Below are 21,164 nucleotides of genomic sequence, written 5' to 3'. Positions count from 1 at the left end.
GGGGATCAAGTACGTCAGTACTTTGACCCCTTGTACCTGACACTGACGCTGCCAAAATTAAAGCTTGCCCTGGAGCGAGCGTCCGTCTGGTGTGAGTAGTGTGTGTGGTGGGGGGGAAAGAATTGGTGGGTGGGTTTACGGTATTGATTGTGTCCGTTGCAAAACGGTACGGTACCAGGTTCTGTTGTGTCTGCCTGTTGGGGTGTGTGTGTGTGTGTGTGTGTGTCTGTGTATGGAATGGGTGGATGCCTCCGTTAGCCCCTCAGCTATTTCGCACTTTCCCATTATTCTGTTTTGGAAAAAGGGCAAAAATGGCAGTCGCGGAACGGTGGGGAAGGAGAAAGGAGCGGGTACCTCAGCTCATGCCGCCATTTCTCAAAAAAGAGACAACCCTGACGCCAATCCCAATACGTACCGTAATTCCCCAACGGGCACCGTACCGTCTCATCTCATCTTTTCAGCGGGGCTAGTCTCTCCCTTTGAGCGGTGACGCAGCGCCAGAGTCACCGTGGGGCTTGACCGCCGCAGTCGCAAGGAAATGAAACAAGCATGCGTACTGGGAGCCCCCCTTGTCCAAAGCATGTGCTGCCCCTGTCACACCAGCCTGGTCTTGGCACTACCAGTATCCACCAACCAGTCGTCAAGCCGTCATCTCCAGCGTATTTCCAGAACGAACATTACTGTCTTTACGGTGGAACGTCCACATGCTTTACGGCCAATCCAAACGGAGACGGAGCTACTTGGCTACCGCTCCATGCCGCCACTACACCTGCACGCTTCCCGCTGCACGTACCGTCCTGATCAAAGGTAATAATAAGGGGGGAAAAAGGAGAGCAGATTCGGCACCTCCGTCTGTCCCCTGTCCTCTTCCTCCTGATACGGTTCAATCTCAAACCGTCAGGGAAATTGCGACGCTCACCGCTCAAACAACTCCAGACAGCAACAGTAGTGCATGGCCAAAGCTCGTCCCCGACTCCCTCACCTTTCATCTTCAGACGGACTCAATCAACCAGCAACAGGGCTACACATGAAGGTGCGACCTGCGTAATTTTGAGTTAACGACAACGGAAAACTTACGTGTGCGGTGAGCCGTGACGGGCTCCGCCAGCCGAGCTGTCGTGGCCCACGTCCCCAGACATCCCTGAATGAGGAGGGAGGCTCTGTTCGACTTCAGACCACGTTACGCGGTACGCATACACACACCGCTCGAAATGGACATTGAAAGAGAGTCTGAGGGTCTCAGACGGAAGATACCTTGTTTACCAACTGGGAATCACCTTCGTAAACCACTCAAGAGTTTACGAGAAACGCCGCCCGTTCGTTCGGTCCGCCGGCCGGTAGCTAGTAAGATGGCCGCCCACTAAGCACCTCGATTCCGCGGGCTGCCGATTCTTTCCTCTCTCTCTCCCTGAAGCGACGCTGAGAGGCTACCTGGGAGTAAAATTACAGCAATGCAAGCTACTACATACGTAGTAAGGCTAAAACAGCCTATGCTACTATGGACGGTACTCGGTATGCTACAGAGTGGCGGGGCTTGCAGCTGCCGGGCCAGCTAAAATAAAAATGCTTCAGGGGTTTTTCGCAGTTACATTCGCAGCTCGCAATGCCTCACTTAGCAGCGGTGCGCTACTGCACACTGCGCCCCTGAAGCTTACCTTACTTCAGTCGGTAGTGCTGCCTTTCCCACCAGATATAGCCTGCCTAGGGTTGTAAGCTGAAGCCTGGAGCGAAAATACACGGGAGCAACGGCAGTACGGCAGCGACTGGGGTTTGTGATACCGCAGGGGATGCAATGGCAAGGCGGAAGATTCCTCATCGTTATCGTAAACCATGGTCAAATTAGAACATCTGTCATCAGCGCGTCAAGGATTGGAAATCGTATCTTGCAGCAAGGCAGGCTAAAAGAGACTGTCAGGGACAGGCCCCTGAGCGCATCAGAATCGGGAATAATGAAGCGAACGAACCGAAAAGACGAGGGTTATGATGAATTACGACCCGCAGTAAGGATACTGGCAACCTGCGTGCTCCAACATGGAGAAATTGGATCTCACCAGAAAGAAAGGGCTGGGGGCGAGGGAACCCGCTTTGTTCCCCTGCATGGAACATTGGAAGCTCTCGTAGAAGACTTGGACCGCCTCCATTTTCTCCATAGCGTCTCCAGTCGCCAATTTCCCATCATTCTTGCCAGTCTCCTCGCACAGGCGGCTCCAGTCAACGCCAGGCCCAGTTGGTTGGCCCCAGGCAAAGTGCCCCAGCCTCCAGTCAGGGGTGCAGGAAGGGCTTTGACAGCGGTTGAGAATGTAGAAAAAAATAAAAAGAAAAAAAAAGAGAGGCGGTGTCACGATACGGTGTGGTTTAGTCAAGACTTGTGATAATTTCCAACCGAGGCGGAAAATTTTGTGCAAACTTTTTCTTTTCACTCCAAATGGCCCCCAATCAAATTTCTACTCACCAGTCTCATTAAACTCAGAGACCGAATTTTTGTGCTCATGACTAATGTCCATTGTGTACATATGTATGCTTAATCTCAGCCTTGTCGCAATATGTGTCAACCGTCTTAGTCCATACACGACAGGACCCCTACTCTCTTTTTGCCTTTTTTATGTTATTTTACTTAGTGTAGGTCAGACACAAGCATTTATTCACTTTGCTCAAGGTTTGATTGATATTCGCAAATACGGGACGGTTGTTGAGGGTTCGTGCGTATACAAGGCGAGGACCATCCCTGCGCTGTCTCTTATTTTTCCACCTCTACTCCGTTCACACAGCAGCTAATGTGTGTAATCCATAACTCTCACCGGCTTTGGGGAATTAGGAGTTTACTCATCCCTCAGCCTTTTTTAGAGGGTCTCCCCGTCTGCCTTACCGCTTCTGCTACACCGCTCGGAAACCTTGAACTGTGGCCTCATGACCCGTAAACCGACAATCTGGCTTTCTCCCTGACTCCATATTCTACATACCCCCAATTGAACGCCCTCTTACATAGTAGCATTTTGCCACCCGTGCGGAATACACTACTACACCCCCCTGGCTCTTCACAATCACCGGAAATTATCATCAACACAGACCTCCGGCCCTGGACCCTGATTTCGTGGAAAGCAAAAGAAATAGTAAGGCCACGAACAGAAGAATGTCTAAAACTGGAGAATGAGAGACGGAGTACGGGGAAAGACAAATAGAAAATTAAAAAAGAATGCAAGGGATAGAGTGGGAAAGATTCCAATCGTCTGGCACACCGAGTAACCCGAATACCACATGACAAGGCACCGGACCGGTTGAGTTACACCAAAGGGGAAGGGACAAAAACAAAGCAAGTATTGAACGGTTTGGCTGACCCAAAAAGCAAAGCCATCGAAATTCCAATGGTCTGGGTCAAAGAGTGTCACATCGCCGAAGACGCCCTGGCAAATCGCGGGGTGGACAGTAGCAGCAGCAGTAGTTTGCAGTTGCCAGCCTTGTATTGTCTCATATTCCTTTTTTCTCGCCATTGCTGCTGGTGGTTGTCGACTTGTCTCTCGTCGCCTGGTGCTAATAGATCTATCGCCAATGAGAGACAAGGGTTCTCTGTCTTTGTCTTGTTTGTCTCGAGGCTGCGTGTCCCTCTCCTTCTCTCTCCATTCGGCAACTTCATCTCGTCTTTCAGCTCCTCTCGTCCGTAAACAAGATATTGCTTTTTTTTCACTGTCGTTACACACTGCCTTTCTCGGTGAGAGGTACCGGTGTGACAGCTGAAAGCTGGACACCCCTCGGTCCATATCTATTGTAGTCAAAGTCGTTTCTATATTTTCTTTTTCTTCTGTTTGATGTCTTAGGAACTCCGCCCATCAATCAGCCGTCTTAGACAAGTCCCATGTATTGGCAAAATATTGACAATGCTTGTCTGTGAGACGGATTCAGCCCCACCAAAAGCTGAGCAGTAACGGTAAGCGGTCTAGCTGGCTTATAAAACGGATGACCCACCGTTTCCCCCCCCCCCCCCCCCTTCATATCCCTCCCCCACCGTTTGTTGGGCTGTCGTTGGTGGACTTGTCACTCTTTCCCTTTACCCCGGCCATGTCTCTCCTTCCCACCGCCCAGACAGGCTTCACCGTAATCCATACATCATCATCACATCAAAATGGCCAAAAAACCACCACCACTGCCGCAGCCTGCAGCAAGCACCACGAAATCTGTAACCGAACCCCAGTCAGCCCAGCCTGCACGTCGAGGTCAGCTGGCCCTACCAAAGAATGAAGAATAAGGAATGAGCCAAAAAGGCCAAAAATGGGTACCATTCCCATCACACTATACCACACCCCCTGGTCCCGTAATCCCGCATTGCGCCGCAACGAAGGGGAAAAAACAGCCAACCTCGCAACGATCATGGCCACGTTGCTTTCCCGTATCCGTCTTCCCGGATTTCGCAGCCTGGCCGAAAGAACCGCCGCCAATGCCTGCTGACGCCGCTGCAAGCTGCTGATGTTGATGCTGCTGATTAGTGATGGGAACCCCAACCATAACCGAACTCCCGAGGCTGTGTTTGCCCTGTAGCCTATACCAAACCGGTCCGCCGGGGTGGGCAGGCAGGCAACAAACATGGCACGCCGGGTACCGTAACACGGTTGAACTGCCGCAGTCGCCAAAATGGCAGTCTGACATCTAGGGTACATGAGATTGATGTCGTGTTGGAAATGAAGGGCGTGGACGTGGCTGAGCACCATCAAGAACGCCCGACAACAGCCCTGCTGAAAATAAAGCTCGCAAAACCAGCCAGCCAGACAGCAGCGACATCTCGTAAAACGACGCCTAGTCGTTACCGCAATAAAATATACAATGACAGTACCAAGCCCTCCGATCCAGATCCCTGGATCCTCTCTGCCCCTCCCACCCCGACTATCGTTGTGTGGTGATTGATCGAGCATGTGGTGCGCACCGGGCAGCTGGGACCGTTCAAAGCCTCACGCCGCCTGGATGTATCCGTAACGCTTCTGGAAAGGGACGTTGATCTTCATTTTCAATTACACAACCCGTCGAGGCGGAAGTTTCCCGCTGCCACGTCCTTCAAAGGCTTGAGCTCATATTACTGGCACGATTTGAAAGCCATCCGGGACATTTCCTCATTGCGTACAAGCTATAATCGACCAAATAGGAGCTTCTTCTAAGACAAGCCCACGCAGAACAAAGAAGGAGCTTTTCCCCTCACCATCGGCTGTTGAGATGGTGGTTGACGTGGCTGACTGGGCTGTATACCCGTCATCAACGCCAGGGAATTGCCGTTCCGTGCCAGTCGTTCGTAATGATTAATGGCTGCTGTTATTGTGTGGTCGATAACCGGCTGCCCCCCCATGTACCTCTCTGCGTGGTATATCACAACCAAACATTCAATATGAGCACGGCCCATAACCAAATATTGAAGACGCCTACGAGACAAGGCCGGTCCAGAACTGCGCCCGTTGTCTTGAAATCCGGTTCTTCTCTTTACAATGGGACGCGTACTCTAATGGTATGGGTAACGTTCCACTCGGAAGGTTAATAAAGGTGCATAATGAGGTGAGATGAGCGTAGCTTCGTGCGACGACATGTCATCGACATCGGACTCTCTAGCCTTTCGGCGCGGCGCTACACACGACGTGTGGAATGTCCTTCCTACACAAGGTTCGTGTCGCTACTAGGTTTGCCCCTCGACGAGCCACGCCGCCAAGTTCAGCGTTCTCATTAGTCTAACATTGGCCCTCATCTCTACTCTGGTTCCAGGAAAGTCAAACAAAAAGTAAAAAGTGCAAAGGTCCATTTCTGGCGCGAAAGCGAGCACCTTCTAAGCCTGATCCTCGGAAACCTCCCCCGTTCGTCAACTTGTCGGGGAGGGCCACGGAGCCTCGGGAGGACCTGTTCCAGTCAGAAGCTTATTGAAGCTCACAACTGAGACAACCCTCCACGTAACGTCGGCCACCACTTACACACCACTTGCACACCACCCACCGCACAGCCAGCCATGCAGGAAGGCTGACTGTAACCTCTCAAAAAAGCCAAAATTCGCCCAGAAATGGCTGCCTGTCTTGTATGCTGTGCGACACAAGCAGGTCATGGCTTTCCGTAAGCACCACCACAACAACACCATAACCACAGGAGTGTGTTGCCTATTTGGGTGGGAGGTGCGGAGCGGGAAAAGCCTCAGGTACACTGCACGGGAGGGTGTTTGCGTGTATGTGTGTGTGTGTGTGTGTGTGTGCGCGCACGCCAAAATGTAATCCGTTTTTCAGGACGACATCCGTTCAGCACTCGCGGCCGAAGATACTTGCCTGCAAGTACTGCGTAAGCAGTGCAGCACAGCCAGCGGGAGGGTACATGTTCTGGAAGTCCCCAGTCCTTCCAAGAACCGTTTTTCTTCTCCATGAATATGATGAGTGAGGGGCCAGCGCATCGTAGTGCGTACACGCCCATTCAAGTCTGTGATGGCACATGGTCCGCTGCATGCTGATCCTCTTACATGCAGCCTTATCCTCGAACTCGGAGTCCTTGGGTTATTGGAGCGTCATGAGAACTGGTTTGTCGGTCTGAGTTTGTGGTCCCCCCCTGGTCTTGGCGGTGCCCAGTTACTAAACCGCCCACACCCATGTCCGCACTCTCCGTCTCACACCGAACCAGTCATGCTGCGTAATTCCCTTTCATCCAGAGACCCCAAAGCCGACGGACGACTCACAGCCGTCGGAGATATCCAACATCCAGTGGTTGGTTGGCTGGCTGGAGTCACCAAAGATCCCATGGCCACGTTGTTCATCGTCCGCCCATCCAGTCACAGTCCCGCTCCCCACCGAGAAGGAAAAAGAACAGGCGAAAGAGGACCCATTGAAAAAAGGTCTCTTGCATATGAGACTTGGCTTTTACGCTGACGAACTGGAGGAACCCCACTACTGGGATTCCGTACCGAGAGCACCGAGGATTAATAACAAGATGGAAGAAAAAAAGTTCCCCTCCAACCTTACCCACCGCCAAGCAAAAGCAGTGACCAGGAGTCACTCACAAAGGCGGTCAAGTTGGCTTCTGTACAATGTAATGTACCAGTAGTACGCGCACACACACATACATACATACAGCTGTCCATGGGTCTGGTTGTCGATGAACATCTGTGACTCACAATGAGCTGGCCAACGCTTTCTGCTCCGCCTGACAACCAATAACATCCTTGGTCACCGTTTTTCGAAATAGGCATCTCCACCTCGGACATTTTCCAGGGCCTCGTTTGCGACGAGTTCAAGGCTGAGACCATGATACGTGCGGTCCTGTGCGAGCGCGCAGAAGCGCATGTTTTACCCCATCTGCGGTCCTGGTCGTTAGGTACTCCCACATCATTAGCTTCGCAAGAGGGCGCGTAAGTTAACATGAGAGAGCGTCATGGTAATATCATGTGAACGAACATGGAACTTGTCCGCAAGAGCAATTCCCCTCCCAACAAGGCAGAACGATAAAACCCATGCGCACTTATTCCAGTGTCAGTGTAACGTGGAGCCCTCATTCACAGACCGCATTCCTCCCCAACACCGTCATTTTGTCCCTAGCCAGGGTATTTCCCACAAACCCCGAAAAACAAAAGGGAAAAAAAAATAATAAGACGAGATTTGTGCTGTGGAGATGGGGTGTATCCCAGAACTTCTCCATGAGCCCCATGGAATGAAGGAAAACGTCTAGAAGGAGCGGGGACTCTGGCGGTATTGGTAATGAGCGCCGCCCTCTTTTTTTCTTCCCCTGGTCTCCATCGTAACGAAGGGGGAGGCACTCTCTCCTGAAGCACAAGCCGGGGTATCGTTGTCGGCGTCAGGAACAAGTCTGAAGAGAGTGAAAGGGGAGCCGGTTTTGCCAGGCGTTCCCCTGCGTCGGATACGGCGAATACTTGAGACGAAATATCAGACCGAAACCCATTTCCCGGGAAATTTTTTTCCTTTTTTTTTTTTTTTTGTTCCTTTTCCCAAGGCTCGAGCCATGCTTGCTTGTCCCCACGAACGACGAGTTTCCACATTAAGCCAGTTATCCCCATTTCTTCTAGAGCCTCAATCCCCTTGTTACAGAAAAGCTCTGCCATTGTGGTGATCCGTCCAGCTGGGTCGACGGTGATCCAATTCCGCTTCTACAGGTGGTGCCCTTGTGGCAAAGGACCGTTCCTGAGCTCATTTCGGCGGTGCCGTTGCTTCTCCCACGCCCATCAAACAGCACACACCACTACCATGTTACAAACCACAAGAAGACGGGAGGATGGGGGGACGGTGTCGGTATCCATCATGTTGGCTCCAGTTAAACCAACCGAACGACTACAGGAACGGAGAGGTGTCAGTCGTGTGTGAAGGTGCCGTTACGTGGAGCGAGATGCCACTAGCGGTCAAAAGGCCACGTTCTTTCACCGTCTCAAAATAGGTAACAGCAGCTCTCGGGTTACCGTGATACGAAATAAGCTTCGCTAGATTCGCCGCCGGATTCACTTGCAATCTTACGCCCTGAGACCTGTCAGAGAAAGCTGGCGGAAACCAACGATCCGCGTAGTCGGGCTTTAGGAGGCGCCTCGTGTCTCTTAGCTCCCGGCCCCCCCAAACTACTTGGAACATAATAATCCTCTCTTGTCCACTTAACGCGCAGTGGTCCATTACGACGCGGCGTGACGGCGTGAAGGCGTACTTTTTTATTTTCCCCCCTTTCAGCGTTGGTATCTTGGCTATTGGGTTTCAGAAAGTCACCGATGCTCCTATTAGCATGGCGAAAAAAAACAAAAAAAAAAACAAAGCCGTTGCCACCGGAAAGGGGTAAAGTAGGTCACCACATTTGGGCAGTGAGTTGATGTAGTACATTACATGCTGCTCACACGAGTATCAAGGCACGCACCTACACGCCAAATGCCGAGGCCAAAAAAAAGTGGTTACCTACACCCTTTTTTTTCCCCCTTCCAGAGGCGCGTCTAGTAGTTTCCTCCCAAGCGGTACCGAAATCCCGGGAATGACGCCGTCGAGACAGAAAAAATTCCCCCACAGAGGCGCATTCCGCCCATCACAAAGCCCGCTTTTTTTTTTTTCTTTTTTGGGCATCGGCATGTGGTTTTATTTTTGTTATTGATGTCGCGGCTCATGTTTCGTTTCGTCCGTTCAAAATGACACGGCTTTTTTTTTTTTTTCTTTTTTTTTTTTTTCCGTCTAATAGGCTCCGTCGCGGGTGACCCGGAATTTGGGGAAGGTGGGAGAGAAGAAAAGGGAGCATTGACGAGTGAGACGCGTCCATGGTAACGACTACACACACATACACACACATACAAGAATAGCAACGTCGAGCTCGGACTTGCCTGTGGGAAATCTCCGACACGAGAATCGTGCCGTCGACGACGACTTCTACGCGGTTCTACGCAAGCCCAGGTGTTGAGGGCATCATTAGAAAGCAAAGCAAACCTGCTGCGCCTCTCAATCCTCAGACCACGCCCCCCCTCCTCCTCCTCCTCCTTTGGTCCGTTTCCGTCGTATATGCTCATCTGAAGACAACCGTCTCCGTTCCTCGTGTGTTTCTTCTCCTTCCCTCAAAAGTCCGCGTGCCCTGTCCCTGTTCGTCCGTTATAGAAAACTGTGGGAATCTTTGGAACGGACACTAGGATGATGGCATCTCGCATTAGAGGGAATCCGTTAGTAGTGTAGAGAGGGCCCCCTCTCTTGGAAATTTCCAGGCAAAAAAATATACACAAAATGCTCTTCCCTGTTCCTATCAAAAATTGGAGAGGGTACTGGATCTCTCTCTTTCAATCTTGTTTCTCCGGACCCAGCCATCGGGTTCGGTTGGTTCGATGCCGGACTGTTGGGACTTGCAGGAGGAGGTGGGACACACACACACATGTACTAGTGTATGTCGTACCGGTCAGCCGCTGCTTACTATGTATGGCAGAACAAGAAGAAATCTCCACGGCCATGGGTGGGAATACCTTCGTCATGGTGCTCCACGGGGGGCTCATAGTGGGATCGTCCAAAGTGGTATTGTACGGTGGTACCAGTAGCGTCTTCTGTCATCATCTAGCGAGGTCCTTTTTTTGGGTACACCGCACGACACACACACCGACCGGTGCAATCCCCGGTCAGGGTTTCATTGCCTCGTAAAGTTGGTCACGACCGAACCGAGAAGGGGGGGTTTGGGCGTGCCAGACAGCTCCAGCCCGTGCCGCGCCCGTACTGTATGTAATAGTACCTCGACAGATGCAGCGTCGCATCGAAACGAGTCCCGTGACGGTTCCAAGGGGCCGGTACCAGCCAACAAAAAACTTGGAATTCACCCAGAGTCTGAGCAACCTTTTTTTTAAACCATGTAACTTTGCCGTCTCATCTCGGTGAGGTCAGCTTCCGAATGCCGTATCATTTTGTCCATTTCGTCTAGTTCTACGTATCGTATGGCGGTGGCTTTCTGAAAGGGCGCGTCTGCAATTTACTTGCTTCTTTTGTTGTCTCTCTAGAACGCGAACCCTTATTATTTACTTTTTTTTCTTTCTGTTTTTTTTTTTCCCACAAAGACGAGGAACGAAAGTGCTGGATCGCTGGAATCTTGTACATTGGACAAGATGCTCCCCCAGCTACCATCTCTCCTGGAACAAACAGTCCGCGGAAGCGTAGAGGTACCCGTTGATGATTCGATTCAGGCTGAATTCCTCCATCACTGAGACAAATGGACTTGATGTCTGATGTCTATTGACTCGAATGTCTAGTGCCCGCTGGAGCTTTTTTTTTTTTTTTCGCTTCCATTAGAAAAACGGTGTCTGACTCGGTTGACAGCTCCCGCTACTACTACTGCCCGGGCGGAATCTCCGCATAGTCACAATGTTAGTCCGGTAGCTTTGACATTGGAGAGAGAAAAGCTGTCAATCGTAACACCAAGATTTGCTGCCCCGCGCGACTACTCTCTTTGAGAAAGGTCCCTTCTGACGACGGGCTTCCTGTTCGGGCAACCCTGTGTGCCAACAGTTAGTTGCCTTGGAGGAACCCATGTTGCACCACCCTGGCAAGGATTGGTGATCAACCGGGGAAAATATAAGTCAAGAGGAAGCAGAGAGCTGCATTACGGGTTCCGAAAAGGTCGCACAAGGTCCGAGAAATCCGTCATCTGATCGGTGACTCCTTCACGAACCCTGCTTTTGGCGCGGTCCTTTTGGTTAGAGGGCTCGGCAGTTCGGTTGACTTTTGTTGGGGGTTTTGACGCGGCGGTTCAGTTCATCCGCCGTCGAGAGAAACGCGCCGTCGGCAGAGAGTAAGGTAACACAAATCATCAATTGTTTATCCCCGGTCGTGCCATCCATCCATCCATCCATCCAGCTGCAGGTTAACACCAGGGATGGTGATTTCGCCCATGTTTTGGAATATGGGCCAGGTTTAGAGGCCACCCCCCCTCTCTCTCTCTCTCTTGACGGGCATGTCAAGATCGTACTTCTTCAGTTCTCTTGGCCTATAACCCCAGAGCCAAAAACTTGTACTCACCGCCCTGCGCAGGTAGCCAGCTGAGACGATGCCAAGGCAAGTCATATTATAGCGACATTTCATTATGAGAAATCCTGGGTCGGGCCAGCAGTTTGTGATCGACATTGATGGACGAACGATGGGGCCGGGGGGAAGAGAGGAATAAAGGTTCACCAGGTAAACAGGAATTTGTCTGCTGCGCAGGCGAAACATTGGCATGTCTCAACACCTTTTTTTTTTTTTTTTTTTTGGGCATGCCTCTAATTGAAGGTCATTCTCATGTGGATTGGTCTGAAGATGCGGAGTAGACGGACATGTCTCTCGCCCGTTTGGCGAGAATCCTCTTTCGAGACATCATGTCGACGGGCCTTTACCTCTGTGCGGCTGCCGAGTATGATAATTCTCGAACCATGACTGAGGGGGGCACACCTGCGGCATGTCTGTTTTGGCTACGAGCATCAAGCGAGAACGCCCCCAGGTGGTCCGAGTGGCTGAATTGCATGATGCAGCCAGCTGCTTATCCTGAGTCTCGGATGGCATCCTTGCTGAACTCGCAGCCCTATACGGAGTACTGCGTAGCAAACCAAGAGGCTGGGAAAGAGAGAGAACCAATCTCGCTTTCTCATTCAAGCTATCCCGTACCCTGCTGCCACGACCCCTTCTTGAGCTGAACTCGCCTCGTCGTGGCTTTTAATGAGGATTTCACTCATCGAAAGCGGAAATGCCTTTGTGCGCTATTCCTGCAGGTCCCAGCAGGCTTCAGAAAGGCTGTGCGACACATGGCTTTTTTTTTGTTTTGTGGTACTACGTACGTAGTAAGACGTGCAAAGAGCATATCGTCGGCGAAAGTCGGTAAACCCTCGTTGCGACGAACATACTATTTTCGGTGTAGACAGCTACCGTAAAGGGCATCGTGCTTTTCAATATTGTCATAACAATAATGAGGCGAACGATGCCTAAACGGTGCCACAGAATACGCAGGTATTCCGTCATAGATTGCGCCGGCGGCTGGCGCGTCGCACACAGCCTCTCCCTCTGCTGCCCATATTCTAATCGCAAACATGATCGAATGGGCCGGAATGACACTAACAGAAAAAGGTGTGCTATGATTCGGGGAACAAGTAGACGCGACACAGCACAGCAAATCCTCTCGGAATCGGAAAGCTGCTTCATCGACTGAACAGCTGTCGCACTCATCTCATGGGTCTCAGACAACTGGTGTTTGTCCGAAGAGCTCTCAGAGCCCTCCCTTCGAAGCCCCCCCCGGTCTCATCCCGCATACCTCGTGATGGTTTCACTGGCTTCATGTGGCCACGATAATAATACAAAAAAACTGCTCGATTATTCTGTCATTTCCGCCATTACTGATTTTCGCTGGAATAAGGCCATCGGCCGGATGCCAAGGAAGCGTCGGCGGCCTCGGCATGGGCTGTCTAAAGAGAGGCAACCCCGGGTTATGCTCGTTGAGTAACCAATCAAAGTGCTCATGCAGCAGGCCAGAGAGAGATATCTGAAACAACCTTCTCTTACTCGCTCCGCAGTGACACGAGTGCGACGCAAGCCCCCCAAAGATGACAAAGTATGTGAGAGAGTGTGAGTGAGAGAGAGAGAGAGGGCGTAAGGGCTCGCAGCTTGGAGGAAGTCCGCCCCACGTCCGCGCCCGCGTCCGCCAGGTCGATCAGTCACCGTATTTTCCACGTGGTGGACATGGGGGCGGTTGACGAGCAACGACCACCCCTGACGATCACACCTTGAACAGGGGTTCAACTGTCGATTGCTACGCCCGGCCTCGAATCAGGTAAGGATAGGCGGCCTGGTGGTCGGTTACACACTTGCTTGCTGCTGCTCAGGCGGTGGTTACCAAGTCGCTAAGTAGACAACAGAATCCTTCATCGGCGTCTCGTTTGCTGTATGTGTAATTTGAAATCGCAATACTAGGTTCTTGATCAGCTGGTACCGTTTCAATACCAATAGACTGCTTTTCCCCCTCCTCAAACTAACGTATGACCCATCATGCAGGTACGGTGGCAAACGGCAATGATTTGACGTTGGGCGTATTTCCATTTCGAATTTTGTCCATTTCATAATTCCCGCTTTCGCTTCTCGAGACAGATTCACTCGGCCGCCCCTTGAAGTTGATACCAATTTCTCGTAGCAGCAAGGGATACACCACGGGGACATCGCTATCCCCGCATTACGAACCGCAACAACCAGTAAGCGGCAGCCCTTCGGTTCGAAAAGAGGACATCCATTGACGGTCGGTCCCCCCCACGGTTTTGACCGCGTTCGTGGATTAAGATGGACCACGATGTGTATGTGTATTTGTGATGATGTCCCGTCATCTGTCAAAAATAGGTAACCCGGAGGTGCCAAAACGTTGCCATTTTAGGCAAAACGAGGAGAAACGTCCCATGTCCCTTGCTTCGGCCGCAGTACCCTTGCGTGCGGGATTCTGAGACGAGTGCCATTATTTTCATGTCTGTTTGCAACAGACTTCGTCTGCACGTCCACTTGATAACGGCAGAATGCAAGTTCATGAGGCGAAGGGGGAAAACGGTCGGAAATCTGCCACACCACTACCCCCCCGGCCGGCTTTGGTGGGGGGCCGAAGAAAACGGTCAATGAGCCACGCTGGGATCGCGGCCTTTAACACGTTGGGACGAGGCCAAATCGTTCTGGCAGGTTATCACTTTTTTTTTTTTTTTTGTTTATCTCGGCACGTCAATGGGTCGATAAGTCGAATGCCGTGCTATTCCTGTTCGAAGATCATTCACACCCTCTTCAACCTTGTCGTACATGGTGACGGGCGGTCATGCGCCCTGAAGACTGGGGATGCGGTTCGACGGAGGATCTAGCTGTGCCTCACTGACGCCATGACTGCAATCAATTCTCTACTGTCAGCTTAGCGGGGTTACCGGGTAAAGATCAACTATCTAATCGATATTTCTCCCCCTGCAAGCTTCCTGCGGCCGTGGTGTCGATGCTGCTGCAATCCTTATCAGATTACCCGCGGCGCCCGTCGGCGTGAAGATGCTGCTGTGCACTTCGCAGTGGGGTTGAGCACCGCGAGAGGGCATACATGGTATACAGCACAGCACAGCACAGCACAGCACAGCAAAGCAAAGCACAGCACGGCCTGTTCGGATCGAGATGCTTGGTGGATCACGGCCGTAATGCCGTCCGCGCCCGCCCGCTGACATGGCGTCACTGGCGCCAACTAAGTCGTCCGACTGCTCCGTCCGTGCCTGCACTCGGGCGGCTTCACGGGAGAATGCCGCGGTTCTGCCCATCGATGAGCTACGACAAAAGTAATATTGTAGGCGACTTATGATCGGCCGAAACAAACGGTAGCCAAGGTTGACTTTATCACGACCCCAAGCCGCCACCTCCACAAAGGGTGGTGTGCAGCTGTACAGTCAAGGGTCTCCCGACACTATCTCCTCGTCAACACCACGGTGTAGTTCAGCTTGGCGGTTCCCTGCCAGCATGTGTAGGCAGGTACTTTCTGGGAATGTATCTCTCCATGAACAGAGTTGGTGTGTAGGATTAGCCTTCTGTTACGTGTTCAGCAAGGTTGGTGTCAGTGTTCCATCCAGGAACTAGCTCTATGGGTGTGTGTGACATCCCTGTTGGCAATTCATCCGATTCTGGACTCCGTGATATCCAGACTCGTACTGGACTTTCTTTCCGGTGAAGATCAAATCCCCTCAGCGGAACCTAGCATGGGTGACTCCTCACACAACTAACATGCGCCTTGCATTGTATCATTTGGTCGTAAAATCACATTATTAATTGTCAGATATTGAGTTTGCAGGTTTCGGTAAACGTTAGGCAGCGAGCGGGTGAATAAGCATGCCATGCTGTTTGGCGATTACTGCACGACTACCTCAGCCCCAGGTTCCTCAGTAAGGATTTCCCCTCCACCCGAGTTGCCATCAGTCATCGATACTGTTCAGGAAAGGCAGCATAACTTTACTGACTTTCTTTTTCCTTTCTTTTCTTAGCTGTCCCCGCCAAGAAAAAAATCGTGACACTCAAAGGAGGGGTAAATGGCAACATTGATCCAAAAGTTGGCACTGGTGCTAGTTGATGTTCTCAACTCCAATAGAGCGGAAACTTTGATGAGCTAGAACAACCTTGGCAGAAGTTCCAAAACTAATAGTTGACGTCGTAAGTTCTCTCAGCCACGAGCTATGAGGCTGGGCTGTCGTCTGCCAATCAACTGGTTTTTCCTTGGGCTTGTTTCACTTATTGGCAACCCAAGCATATGTCCACCGTGCGTTCCCCCTCAAAAACTGTTGCCCATGGCTCGATGCTTCGGCACCATGCCGCAAGAGAGCACTGGAAAACCCGGAGACTTTCTTGGGGGCAGAACGGTTCTCGGCAGCGTAGCCAAGCCCCGTATTGATCCCGAATTGACACGGGGCGGCCAGTTGAACAGTCCGGTCGTCGATCTGGGGTGTCCAAGCACTTCCCCAGCATTACCCCGAGGCTTGGCCTGTGTTTAACCCTGGATACACGTGTCCTACTCCTTGTGATTCTTGAACCATCTCGTTATCGTCATGGGCGTTGGGTGGGGCATCACCAAAACAACGGTCCCCAGGAGAGTTACCCACGCTGTGTGCTTGCTGTGGCGTCTGCGAATAACTCTAGATCTCGATCTGTCCGACGAAATACATCCCATGATGGTTGCGTGTCCCATCACGAAAGTTGTGACGTACCCAGGCACACGAAACAATAGTTCAGCAGTTTATTATCAATAACACCATTCTTGCAATGTAGGGTGCGTCCCAACAAATGATGCAAGTGTCAAAAACTCGATCCGAAGCGGGCTGTCATCGCACCATCGCGTAATCATGCCAGTACTAGGCTCAGCCTTCTGTTAAGGCGCAAGGATCGTAACATCATCTCGTGTTGCATGGGATGTCTTCTCTACCTTGTCTGTAGCTTGCTTACCCCTCACAACACGTCTTCCTCAGCTCCAGGATTAGGCATCTGAGTTGAAGTAATCCAATTCTCCATGCTGGCTTGGCCAGCAGGCTTCTTGGCATTCTCAGCACTGCTTGACGATGCCATTCTCAGACCTTGGCGTTTCTTGACGATGAGGCACAGAACGCGACCATAGATGGCGAATCCCTCATACGAGACATCCATGGCCATCTTCTTCTTGTCGTCGTCTTCTTGATCAACATCGGACCCGGTCGTTTGTTTCTTGAGGCGCTTGGACGGGCGGGGAGCATCACTGTCCGAGTCTACCTCAATTGCCGACACATCTCCCCCAGTCTCTTCGTCCGAAGGCAGGTCGTACTCGGCGTCTTGGTCATGAAGTGCCCCGCGCTGTCTTTTGGACCGACGAGGCCGTGCTGTTTCATCGACAGCGGGGATACGGGATATTCCGTCGGCGTCTTCGTCGGACTCACTCTCCTGCCGAATGTGCACCGTAGCATCGGGGCCTTCGGCGTCCAGGTCGATGGGTACGTCATTTGTTTCGTTTATGAGCTTGTTAGAGTTGGACTGTAACTTGCTAGGTGCTTTGTCTCGAAAATTCTTATGCCTTTTAAGTAGTGAATGGCGCGTGGCGGTCTCTGTTAAGAACATGGATACTTCGAACTCGTCTAGTCATCACCAGTCAAACCATGCTCACCCAATAGGAGGTGTGGACTCAGCTGGTTGCAACGATGGATAGGTGATCGGGGTAAAACGACGGTGGGTAAAGCTGCAAAACAAGAGTGACAAACCTTGAATAACGACATCCTTGATGGACTTCTTCTTGGAGCTTTTCTTCTTGGCTCTCTCGCGTTCCTTTTCTTCGCGGAGTTTCGGCAACACATGCGGGCGAACACTCTCGATGACCTTGGGAAGAATGGGGTTCCTCGGATTCAGCAGCCAACTTTGAGCCAGGGCAGGGTTATCGAGGTAGATGCGGCATTCGAGCACTGAGTACTTGGTGATCCTGAGGTATCGGCGTAGGGGCGCCATAGCTGGGATAGACTTTGATTTCTAGTAATTGCCGGATACGACGTAGTAGTGGGCGCCTTTTTCGAGAGTTGAACCGATAATGTGTTGGAAGAATACAAAGATTGTGTCAATGTGATTAATACAAGAACGTGTGGTGCAATAAGTGAGAAGGGCAAACTATGAAATGGGGGAAGTCATCATCGAGTGAGTGACAGTGACGTGGGAGCTCCCCGCTGTGATCAAGTAAGTACCTTCTCCAGTCGTACTTGCATGCAATTGCGGTTGAGGCAGGGTTAGGTACATGAGCTTCTCGGCCAATACCTCTGGTATCTTAGGGGGAGCTCCGCCAACATTACAGTGGACTGTCAGCCTTGCAGCGATTGTACCTGCGCTATCGTCAGTGCGGGGCCGCTGCTGTCCTGTAAAGCAGTTGGTACGATGCAACAACACTCATAGCTCTCTGCTTCCTGCTGTGACCTCAGGCAGCTCGGCGCAGAAGATAGTAAATGCCCCACTTTATTTTCCTCAGTCGATCCGCGTCCAAATCGTGACTGGCTTCCCTTTGGAGCGCAAAGTCAATTGCGCATTGCAACTCGATCCACCTCTCTACCCGCCTCCTTTTCGCGGTGATGCTTACGAGGAGATCATGTCGAAGTCATGGGCATCGACGCTGAGGTTGCCCAAGTCTACCTTTCCGTAAGCATCGGCCCCGTCCAATCTACTACCCTCCACTCCGGCCTCAGCTGACCGGGACCATCTCAGACCACGTCCGCTCCCCCAGTTCCGCGCCGACTACATTCGTCGATGTGCCGATGATTTTTACAAGTGGCAATCCAAAAATGACTCTCGGCCGGGGTTTACTCTGCATGATGGGCCCCCATATGCAAACGGGAGCCTCCATGCCGGCCATGCCTTGAACAAAGTCCTCAAGGACATGATCTCAAGAGTCAAGGTCCAGCAGGGTTAGTGGCTGTCGGTTACATACTGTTGATGGATTCCCGATGGCTGACTCTATGGCAATAGGCTACCGCGTGTGCTACAGGCCCGGCTGGGATTGCCATGGTCTTCCCATCGAGATGAAAGCAGTCGGTTCCTCCGGCGGCAAAGACATGACTGCTGTTGAGATTCGCAAAGCTGCGAGAGCTCTCGCTTCGAATACAGTGCTGGAACAGATGGAGGGTTTCCGGTCATTTGGTGTCATGGGCGATTGGGACGCTCGCTGGACGACAATGGACCCCGACTTCGAGATCAGGCAGCTGCGCCTTTTCCAACAAATGGTCCGCCGAGGCCTCATTTACCGCAAGAACAAACCCGTCTACTGGTCGCCGTCTTCGAGAACTGCTCTCGCCGAGGCCGAACTGGAATACAATGAGAACCACGTCTCGACGGCGGCATACATCAGATATCCCATCATCGATGGCCCCGCCCTCGACGGTTTCGACGGCCAGCTATACGCCATTATCTGGACTACCACCCCCTGGACACTCCCTGCAAACAAGGCTATCGCCGTTCATGATGATCTGGAATATGCCGTCATTGCTGTCAATGGAAGCGCTTATCTCACCGCGGTAACCCGTCTTGAAGCCGTCAAGGCTCTCTTCACCGATGCGGAACCGGAAGTTATCGTGCCGTCTCTCAAGGGTTCTGAGCTCAAGGGGTTGAAGTACTTGAACAGGCTTCAAGGAGCGCAATCAGCCCCTCAACCCATCATCCACGCCGAGTTTGTATCAGCTGATTCCGGAACTGGCCTTGTTCATATTGCTCCTGGTCATGGTTTTGAGGACTACGAGGCCTGTGCTAAACTTGGCATTGAAGCCTTTGCACCCATTGACGACGAGGGACACTTCACCAGCGAGGCTTTCCCTGACGCCCCCGAAAAGTTGACTCAGTCCTCCTCCATCCTCAAGGGTGGCAGCAAGGCCGTCCTCGCTCTGATTGAAGATGATGTTCTGCAAGCAGCCAAGTACAAGCACAAGTACCCCTACGACTGGCGGACGAAGCAGCCCGTTGTCATGAGGTCTACAGCTCAATGGTTCGCCGATGTTGATAGCATCAAAGATGATGCCATCAACGCCTTGAAGGATGTCAAGTTTATCCCTGCTACCGGAAGAAATCGTCTCGAGAGCTTCGTTGTTGGACGTAGTGAGTGGTGCATCTCTCGTCAGCGTGCCTGGGGAGTCCCCATTCCCGCACTGTACGACGCCAATGGTGACGCCGTGGTCACTGAAGAATCCGTTGACCACATCATCTCAGCGATCCAGAAGCGCGGCATTGACGCTTGGTTCTCCGATGCCCCTGACGAGCCCGCTTGGGTGGCCCCATCTCTCCAAGGACGCTATCGCCGCGGCACTGACACCATGGATGTCTGGTTCGACAGCGGGAGCAGCTGGAGCGAGAGCAGTGGCCAGGCTGATGTTTATCTCGAGGGCTCTGACCAGCATCGCGGCTGGTTCCAGTCCAGTCTCTTGTCCTACGTTGCAGCCCAAAGAGCTGAAAGCGGACCGACGTCTCAGGAACAGCCCAAGTCCCCTTTCAAGACCTTGATCACCCACGGCTTTACTCTGGACCAAGATGGCAAGAAAATGTCCAAATCCATCGGAAACACTCTCACGCCTGTTCAGATCATGGACGGTACCCTCCTGCCCCCTATCAAGGTTAGAGGCAAGGCCAAGGTTCCCGGCGCCGGTCCGGTGTACGAAGCTCTCGGCCCAGACGCCCTCCGCCTCTGGGCTGCCAGCTCCGAATACACCAGAGATGTCGCCGTTGGGCAAACCGTGCTCAAATCCGTCCACACAGTCCTAGTCAAATACCGAACCATTATCAAGATGCTTCTTGGCTCAATGCACGTGTCAGCTCGCACCGCTCCCATCACGACCCTGGACCACATTGCCCTTATCCAGTTGAAGGATGTGATGGAGGAAGTCCGGAAGGCATTCGCAGCCCACGAGTTTAACAAGGCTTTCGGTGCGCTGAACCGTTGGGTTACCAATGATCTGTCAGCATTCTACCTTGAGGCCATGAAGGATCGTCTGTACTGTGGTGACGGCGGTGGTGTGCTGGAACCTATATTCCTGGGTTTCCTTCGTATGCTGTCGCCCATGACGCCGGTCCTGGTGGAAGAGGCCTGGGACCACCGTCCGGACTGGATGCAAGCAGACAGTTCCATCACCCATCCAATGTACAGTTTGTACGATGCTCCGATCCACAGTATTGCCCCGCCATCCATCGGAGAGGCCACCCTTCGCAAGGACCTCCCCGTCCTCATGGCCGTCCATAGCGCCGTCAAGTCTGGTCTAGAGAAAGGTCGTCTGGCCAAGGCCTTGGGATCCTCGCTGCAGTCCTCCGTCATTGTGAGCACCGACGACCAACCCGTCGCTGGCGTGCTGGAAAAGTACGCCCACGAGCTTGATGCCATGTTCGTTGTATCCTCCGTCACGACCAACGCCGAGGTTCCTGTTGAGGCCGCGTGGCGTTACGACGAGCCGTTTGAGGTTAATGGTGTGAAGGGCACCGTTTCCGTGTTGCCGCCCGTTGAGCACAAGTGCTCTCGGTGCTGGAGGTATCTTGCGCCCAAGGAGGACAGCTTGTGTGGTCGCTGCGACGATGTTGTGTCCACCTTGTAAAATATGTACAACGATTTATAGATGTATAACAGCCAGCTCTAAAAAGGAAGATACCCTTATATCCACATCTCGATGCGTTTGAGCCAGTCCCACTGGCGTTAATAGTGACATGGACCGAAGGGGTCTACCGGTGGTAATGATGCTA

General features: G+C 52.2%; 3 protein-coding genes across 3 annotated transcripts; 1 reads left to right on the top strand and 2 right to left on the bottom strand.

Annotated features, from left to right (window-relative positions):
* Positions 1–8,282: 8,282 nt before the first annotated feature.
* On the bottom strand, positions 8,283–8,612 carry CTRU02_210002 (uncharacterized protein; the record flags this gene model as incomplete). Its single annotated transcript, XM_036720822.1, has 1 exon — positions 8,283–8,612. One exon carries the CDS (start codon positions 8,610–8,612, stop codon positions 8,283–8,285), a length of 330 nt encoding a protein of 109 aa, XP_036587662.1.
* Positions 8,613–16,397: 7,785 nt separating this feature from the next.
* CTRU02_210001 (uncharacterized protein) lies at positions 16,398–17,417 on the bottom strand (the record flags this gene model as incomplete). The annotated part of the gene is made up of 2 exons (XM_036720820.1): positions 16,398–17,053; positions 17,177–17,417. 2 exons carry the CDS (start codon positions 17,415–17,417, stop codon positions 16,398–16,400), a joined length of 897 nt encoding a protein of 298 aa, XP_036587660.1.
* A 913-nt stretch (positions 17,418–18,330) lies between these two features.
* Positions 18,331–21,019, top strand: CTRU02_210000 (isoleucyl-trna synthetase; the record flags this gene model as incomplete). The annotated part of the gene is made up of 2 exons (XM_036720819.1): positions 18,331–18,358; positions 18,420–21,019. 2 exons carry the CDS (start codon positions 18,331–18,333, stop codon positions 21,017–21,019), a joined length of 2,628 nt encoding a protein of 875 aa, XP_036587659.1.
* Between the last annotated feature and the right edge of the window lie 145 nt (positions 21,020–21,164).

The sequence above is a fragment of the Colletotrichum truncatum genome (assembly GCF_014235925.2).
Source record: "Colletotrichum truncatum strain CMES1059 chromosome Unknown Contig_0006, whole genome shotgun sequence".
Lineage (NCBI taxonomy): Eukaryota > Fungi > Ascomycota > Sordariomycetes > Glomerellales > Glomerellaceae > Colletotrichum > Colletotrichum truncatum.
This window is presented reverse-complemented; position numbering and strand designations above follow the sequence as displayed.